The sequence below is a fragment of the Taeniopygia guttata genome, chromosome 20 (genome assembly GCF_048771995.1).
Source record: "Taeniopygia guttata chromosome 20, bTaeGut7.mat, whole genome shotgun sequence".
In the NCBI taxonomy this organism is placed as follows: domain Eukaryota; kingdom Metazoa; phylum Chordata; class Aves; order Passeriformes; family Estrildidae; genus Taeniopygia; species Taeniopygia guttata.
The window spans coordinates 13530240-13538079 of NC_133045.1; the positions used below are offsets into that span (position 1 = coordinate 13530240).

Here is a 7840-nt window from a genome sequence, read left to right on the forward strand (position 1 = left end):
CTCCTCTGGCCCCTCTGAACTCTGTGTCTGGGCTCAGCCCCAGAGCTGTGCTTGTCGCTGCAGCGGAGGTGAACATTTAAAATTTTGCCAGGGAATCATTCCAAAGGTGAACTGGGGCCACTTCCAGTGAAAAGGGTCTTGGGAAGAGCTCCCAAAATTAACTGAGCCATTCCAAAGGTGAGCTGAGACCAATTCCAGTGAGAAGGGTTTTGGGAAGAGCTCTCAGAGTTAACTGAGCCATTCCAAAGGTGAGCTGAGACCAATTCCAGTGAGAAGGGACTTGGGAAGAGCTCCCAGAATTAACTGAGCCTATTCCAAAGGTGAGCTGAGACCAATTCCAGTGAGAAGGGTCTTGGGAAGAGATGCTGGGGCAGCAGCTCAGAGCTCCCAGAATTAACTGAGCCATTCCAAAGGTGAGCTGGGGCCAATTCCAGTGAAAAGGGACTTGGGAAGAGCTCCCAGAGTTAACTGAGCCATTCCAAAGGTGAGATCTGACCAATTCCAGTGAGAAGGGACTTGGGAAGAGCTGCTGGGGCAGCAGCTCAGAGCTCCCAGAGTTAACTGAGTTTGAAATGTGCTTGGTGTCCATCCTCCTGCATCCCCTGGGCACTGCAAAGTGTCACTTCCCAGGTGAGGGGACCCAGCTGGGGTGTGCGTGGTGTCTGTGAGCCCAGACCACAGCTCTGCTCTCCTCTGACCCCCCTGAACCTGCCTGAAAATTTTAAAAATCCCCTCCTTCACCTTCTCCTGCACAAACACAAGCTGCTGGATCTTTTAAGACAAGACTGGATTTTTTAAGTCTAAGAGCAGAGCAATCCAGGTGTGAGGAAATATTTGCCCACATATATCAATCCCTGGAAAAATAAATCACTCCAAAACTTCATATTTAGTAGAGGAGTTGAGTCCCCTGGTCAAGTCTGACTGTATTAAATGGGTTCTGTGATTTAAACATGGAACTTTTAAAAAATTGGGTAGCAAGGAGCTGAATTGAGTGAAAAAAGCAAGCAGCAGGATTGTTGTCCCCTCTCATTCTTGTTTCCCCAAAATTAGACAGACTTGAACATTTTTTATTTTTAAATACAAGAGGTGTATTTGCATTCTGTTTCTCTAGAGTTTCTGCTTTCAGGGTTTTCTCTGAAATCATGATACCTAAAAAATGTTTTTGTTTTGAATGAAAGCTAAGCCTGTAGTGTGAGCACATAACCCCAGGCCTTCGGAAAAACACCAATTATTTCAAGACTAATGGTAAAATTCCCAAAGCTGGAAAAATACACAGCCTTAAGCTTGGGCCATGCTCTGAGGGCAGATGTGAGATTTCCAGCTTTTCAACATGGCAAATTTGTGCTCTTTTACTGATGGCAATAAATAAAGCCATATGGGTTTGGGTTTTTGGTGGGGTTTTTTTGTTTGTTTGTTTATTTGCATAAGAAAAAAGAAAATCCAATTTGCAGACAGATTTCCTGGCAAAACCACCCTCATTTATGACTTTCCAAACAGTGACAATTTCATTGTCTGATCCTTTGTTTGCCAGGTATGATTTTTCTTGTGTGAACTTCAAATATATCCTGAACTTCTCTGAGTTCCAGAATCTTCCCCTTTACTCTAGACAGGTGCTTTGTGACTGTGGTTTTTGGGAAGATTTCCTGTCTCTTCTTTTGCACTTGTACATGAAATTTTCTATGATATTCTGGCTTTCCACAGGCAAACCCTTTGTTGTTAATTTTTGGCTGGAGTGTTGCTCATTCACAGGGCATTTGTTTTCATCCTTTGCTTTATGGGGTGTTTTGATTTTTGTCCTCTCTCAGATCTTTTCCTTGCACTTTTTGGGTGCTTTCCCTGCTTGGGGTGCAAACCCTGGGGGTGCTGCAGTGGGCAGTGACTCTGTGCTGCTCTCTGCTCCTGGGGCAGCTCCAGCAGACACATCAGTGCTGCTGTTCCAGGCAGGGATGGTTTGCTCCTGCAGGCTTTGCTCATGGAACTCCATCAGCTCCCTGAGCCAACACTGCAGGACTTCATCCATCCCAACCTCGGGAAATGCAAACCTGCTGGGGCAGCAGGATTCCTCCTGCCAGGCACCCTTTCCTTTTTTCAATTATTATTTTTTTCCCCTAACATTTTTATGGATCTCCTTCTGAACTCTTTCTATTCCCCACTAAAAACACCCCTTGTTTGAAACCGCTGCAGACTTTGAACGCCACGGAGAAGCCTCTTGCCCCACCTGAGAGCGACCCTGGGGGCCCAAGGAGCAAAGAGGGCTCCAAAGACAAGAAATCCACGCTGGAGCTGGGCAAGCAGAAGGGCAAGGAGCAGCCAGAGCCCCGGGAGCAGCCAGCACCCGACCCTGACTCCATCCACAACGGCGGCGACGCCAAGGAACCCTCCTACAAGAAGACAGAGAAGAGGCAGTCCCTGGGAGGGTTTTTTAAAGGCCTTGTACGTTCATTTATCTTCCTTTTTTTTTGTTTTTTTGGCTGTTTTCCAGCTGGTTTAGGCACGCAGGCTCTGCTCCATGTAGGATTTGTGCCTCAGCTTCAACCTGGGCCAAGGAGCAGCAAGGTTTTGGTAAAGGAAGGAAAATTCAGGCCTGGGTGCTGATTGAGGCAAGGGGGGTTTGCCCAGGAGTTGTTGGCACAGCGCTGGGTTTGGGGTTCATGCCTCGATGACTCGATGTACCTACAAATTACAGGGAATTTAAATTTAAAAAAAAAAAAAATTAAGGGGAAGTGGAGGTGGGGCTGGTTTACCAAGGGAACCTGCCTGCCCCCATGGGGGTGCAGCTGGGACATCCCTGCAAAACAAAATCCCTGCAAAACAAAATCCCTGCAAGTCCCAAATCAAGGGAGGGGATCAAAATCAAAACTCAGAGACACACATCTAGAATTCTTCCAGAAAGGGAGATCTGAAGGAGTGCAGAAACACCTTCAAAATTCCTGAAAGAAGAGAGGCAGGAAAGGTGGCTCAGATTGAAAGGGCAAGAAAAGATTTTAGATCAGGAGGAGATTGTGAGAGGGGAAAAGACCGTTTGAGGAATAAAACAGAATCAGTGCAGAGGAAGCAGAGAAGTTCTGTGGGATTTATTTTTTCACTTTGCCTCAGTTTGGCTGTGCAGTCCCTTATCTTCTGCTGCAATTACAGGGAGTGCTCCTGCAGCTTCCCTCTCCTGTTAACTCTAAAAAAAGAGACATTTTTGACAACAGTGAAGTTGGTTTGGTCAGCTTATTGTGCTTCAAAGTGGCAGAAAACCACATAACAATGAAGTCTGCATATGGGAAAAATTCTCATTAAATATAATTATGGATGATTATTATTATTATTATTATTATTATTATTATTATTATTATTATTATTATTACCTCTCTTAGAATATCCTCAAGGTTAGCAAGAAATAAGAAACTCATTCTTCAATCTAAAAAAATAATCTCCTCATCTCCTAGGTGATCAGAAGGTGCAATCATTGATCTAAAAGTATTAGATCACACAAACCAACCAATGCCAGCATTGCCATTTCAAGATAACAACTCGATTGTCTGGAAGCCACTCCACAGAGAAATTCAGCTTTTAGTTGATAAAATGGGAGCAGGAGATGTTGAAGAGGGGATCCAGCAGCTCAGCCAGCCTGTGCTCACCCAACAATTCCTATTCTGGATTTTAACACCCCCCTCTCCTGGATCCTGAGTCCCCTGGGAATGGCACAGAGCAGGAGGATGCCACAGGGCAGGAATGCAGATTAAACACTGCAACTCCAGCCTCTGCTCCCAGCTGGGCTACAATGCCAGAATTTGGGCTACAAATGCTGGAATTTTGGCTACAAATGCTGAAATTTTGGCTACAACCGGAGCCATTTCTGCAAGCAAACAGCATCAGTGTCCAGCTGCAGGGTATGAGCACAGATAAGGTTGTTCCTATGGTAAAAGAGATTAATTTATAAACTGTAGCAAGTGTATTTAGGGAGTCTTTGAAAGATTAGATTAGAAAGAAAAAGAAAGGGAAAAAAAGATTAATAACATTGTTTCCTGAGCTGGAATAACTCATAGTGCAGTTGTCAGGAGCTGGGAGTACTCAGCACATGGAAAGTATTTGGATTTTTTCTGATGAGAGGATGTGCTGCACTGAGCCAGGCTTCTCCTGAGCAAAATCTGTGGGGAAAAGTACTCCAGCACCACTATTTTGCTATGTGTGCACTTTAAAATGCTCTGCCCAAATGTTCCAACCTCGCTGCCACAAAGCCATGAGCTGGTGGTACCTGAGCTCCTTAATCCCAGGGCAGAGCTGGAATTTGTCCATTAAAAAAGGCAGAACAAAGTTCTTTCTTTCAGGAGAAAGAAGGGCATGGAAATTCCAGTTCAACAGAAATCATCAGCCAGGCTGATCTTCCTGCTTTAATCAGCAACCACCTTGAAAATGGGTGCAGCAGGAGACTGCAGCAAAGCGAGTGCTAAATAAGGCAAAAATGGGGATTATCTCCGAGGAGCCTCTTCTCCTGTCTCCTCCCTCCACCCTTTTATAGGCAGAAAGGCAAATTGGATCATCTTATTCCCTAATCAGTTTAGAAATGACTTCATCATGCTCAGACAGGAGCTGGAGCTGGCAGACCCCATTACTCCTGTGATGTGGAAAATCCTTACCTGATGTGCAGGTTTTTAGGGTTTCTGGGTAAATTTGGAATGAAGAGCTCACCTAGTATTGGTTGATGGATAAATGATGGATTTGCTGCTACCTGTAAGTGGCCAAACCCATTTATTCTGCTCTAGAGCTTCCTCCAAACTCAACGTCAGGGAAAGCAGAAGCAAAGCCACTGCAGGCAGCTGAGCTGCACAAGGTTACCATCAGTTTTAGATGGGATTTTTCAGTCCATTGTGGTTTTTGGCTGCTCTTTTTCATAGTTAGATCCTCCAAGGTGAAAAATTAAAGGAAGATCAATGAGGTGGAGCCTTATCAGTGCAAAAACCTTGCTGGTTTTACTTCCCTGAAGGGGACGAAGAAGTCGAGACCTTTCACTCTCCGTGTGTAACACAGAAACCTCCTGAAGTGGCGACTCAGGTTTCCAGGAAAGGACAATTCACACATTGTTCTGCCTGGTTCCTATCCTAGGGAAAGCACAGAGTCACCTTTAGCTTTGTCCTGATGGATTTTCTGCTTAGCAAGACATGATTCGGGTTACAAACAGCACTGACACCCCACAGTGCTAACAGTGACCTCAAACTCTGTTTGTGGGTCCGTTTTGCTGAAGTTTTGGCAGCTTCAAGGCCAGCAAAATTAGGTCAAGCACCTTAAAGCAGAGCCAAGTTTTTATCAGTTAGTGAAAAATGTAGTTGGTATAGTTAGAGCTATACATTTCCTTCATCTAAGCTGGATTAGTGTCTTGGAGTGGTTCCAAACCCAGAATTATGTTTGCAGTGTAAAAAAAGCTTTATCACTCGAACATTGTCGAATACCTGTCATGCATAAAAGTATTTAATGTTCCTTTAACCTAGAGCAGGGCTTGCTAGAATACACCATTCATCATGCTTGAAGGACTCTTAGCAGGGCTGCAGTGAAGCGTTTAGGGCAGGGAAATGTTAGAGAAAGTTATGCCAAAACTCCAGTACTACAGACACACAGCGGCCTGGCTCTGGTATGTGAGCCCAGTTCCTGAAAACAATTGTTTCCATACCAATTGAGACAATTATATTAAGATAACCCCCACATTTAGCCAGGAACTTTGTGTGGTTCCCATGATGCAGCCGGTGCTCATATATTTATGCATATTAAATGAAGATAAGCAGGGAGATTAAATCACTGGGAAATACCTGTCAGCAAAAGTCTAGGACACAATTCCAGACTTGACCATTCAGAAATAGTTGGAAATGTTCCTAAAGGTGTCTCTCTTGTCCCACAGGGCTCCAAAAGGATGTCGGATGCAGAAGTGCAGACAGATCCCGTGTCCATCCTCCCTGCTGGGAAATCCAAGTAGTGCCCAGCGCTGGCTGCTGGAGGGAGGCTCAGCAGCTCTCTGGGAGCTCCTGGCAGCAGGAATGACTCCTTTCCTTTCTGGCAGCAGGAATGACTCCTTTCTGGCAGCAGGAATGACTCCTTTTCCTCCCCACAGCTGCCAGCAAACACCCGAGGCTGAAGCAAACTCCAGGGTGTCACTGCAGGTTGTCACTGGCGGGGTTTGTTGCTCACCTGTAGAAAGCAGCTCTAAAGATCCCCATGAAATGTGTTAAAGGTAAGGTGCTGCGGATGAAGTGAGTAAAGGGGAGGGTAAGTTAGGGATGAGGATGGCAGAGAATTCAATAAATGGCAGAAAAAGCAGAGAATCGGACAGAGCTGCACAAGGCTACCATCGGTTTTATATAGGATTTTTCAGTCCATTGTGATTTCCAGAATTCAATACATGGCACAGAAAAGCAAAGCACGTGGCAGAGGATGGCAGCGAGGCACGGGCAGAGAATCCTTCACTTCAGAGAGCTCGAAAGCGGCCAGGAAAGCACAAATCCCCTGTGAAATGTTCTGCTGCAACCGAACAGCAGCCGAATTGCTGCTGGTGGGGTTTCCACAGAGCTGGAATTGAGCTGAGCCTTCAGCCTGACACAGCCCCTGCTGATCCAGCCCTGCTTCCCCTGGGTTATTAATGGAATTAAAACGCTAAAATGCAAAGGCTTGACGTGATTGAGGCAGCTCCTCTCTTGGCCGGGTGGGATAACAAATTAAAAGCTATTTAAGGTTCTAATAGGACACAAGAGGGCAGCCACGTCCCTAACGCCGGGCTGTGCCTGCCAGCCCGGAATTAATGTTCCTTAGATTGTAGGAAACTTTAGGTGTTCATCCCGATGTTTGTTTATAGCCATACTTGTAATTAATCCTAATAAAAACCAAAATCGAAGCTGCCCAGGCAGCTCTCTGCTTCACAAGACTCCTGTAATAACTGTAGTTAATAAATATTACAGAAAATTAAGATTTCTGTTCGTTCAATCCTAGCCTGTACAGGGAGCCAGGGGCCTGATGTTTTAATCCACATTGATCTTAATGATGCAATACTGTATATTTTGACATCCTTATCTTTAAATAAACTAATACTTATCCTTTGAAACAAAAAATCAGTTGCTGCTTCAGTTTTCAAACCAAGTTTGTTATTTCCATCCCCGTGGTCTGATGATCGATGTGACATTAAGGCATAAATCAGCACAGCCAAACCTTGCCTGTGGAGGGAATTTTTGTTATTCTCTCTTCATCTGGGTGAAGATTACACCTGGAAGGCAAGGGAGAATTCTGTAAATTCTGCAGAATTGTGTTTCTAGCTAATCAGAGAGGACAGAGGTGAAAAGCCCCTGCAGTTCAGTGAGGTTTTGGCTGCAGCTTTGGGGTGCCCAGCCAAAACTTGCAGCTGGTTCTGTGCAGAGAGCACAGAGCAAAGGTTTTTTACTTACAAAGGCTCTTTCTGCTCCCCCCACTGGCACTTGGGTGCCATACAAAGGGATTTCCATCCCTGGGGATTGCTCCCAGGTTTCCAGCCTGACCCACAGCCCCTCCTTGTCCTTCTGGGCAGGACCAGCGACTCCTGTGCAGCCCCAGCGTGAAAGTTGGAGCACAACTGGAGCAGATCACGCTGATCAAGGGTCTCAGGGAGTGTTTCATGGGGGCATTTTGGGAGGGTTTTAAACATCTGATAAATATAGAAGGGAATGGATCCAAATTGCAAGTTTTTGTGCAATAAATGCAGGCTGACGGCACACAGAGGTTTATTTGCAGGTTCCCAGTGGGGTTCTCTGTGTCTGGAGCTGAGCTGCATTCCCAGGAGGGCTGCAGGGCCATAAACCCCTCTGAGAGCCCCTAGAAAGCACCAAGTCCCTCCCTGCTG

General features: G+C 45.5%; 1 protein-coding gene across 1 annotated transcript in view; it reads left to right on the forward strand.

Annotated features, from left to right (window-relative positions):
- BCAS1 (brain enriched myelin associated protein 1) overlaps positions 1-7079 on the forward strand; it is a 38405-nt gene extending 31326 nt beyond the window's left edge. The window contains 5 exon segments of the mRNA XM_072916989.1: positions 1945-1988; positions 1990-2014; positions 2016-2072; positions 2185-2433; positions 5879-7079. Of these exon segments, the coding sequence (XP_072773090.1) occupies positions 1945-1988; positions 1990-2014; positions 2016-2072; positions 2185-2433; positions 5879-5953 (450 nt within the window). The 3' untranslated portion in view covers positions 5954-7079.
- Positions 7080-7840: the final 761 nt, after the last annotated feature.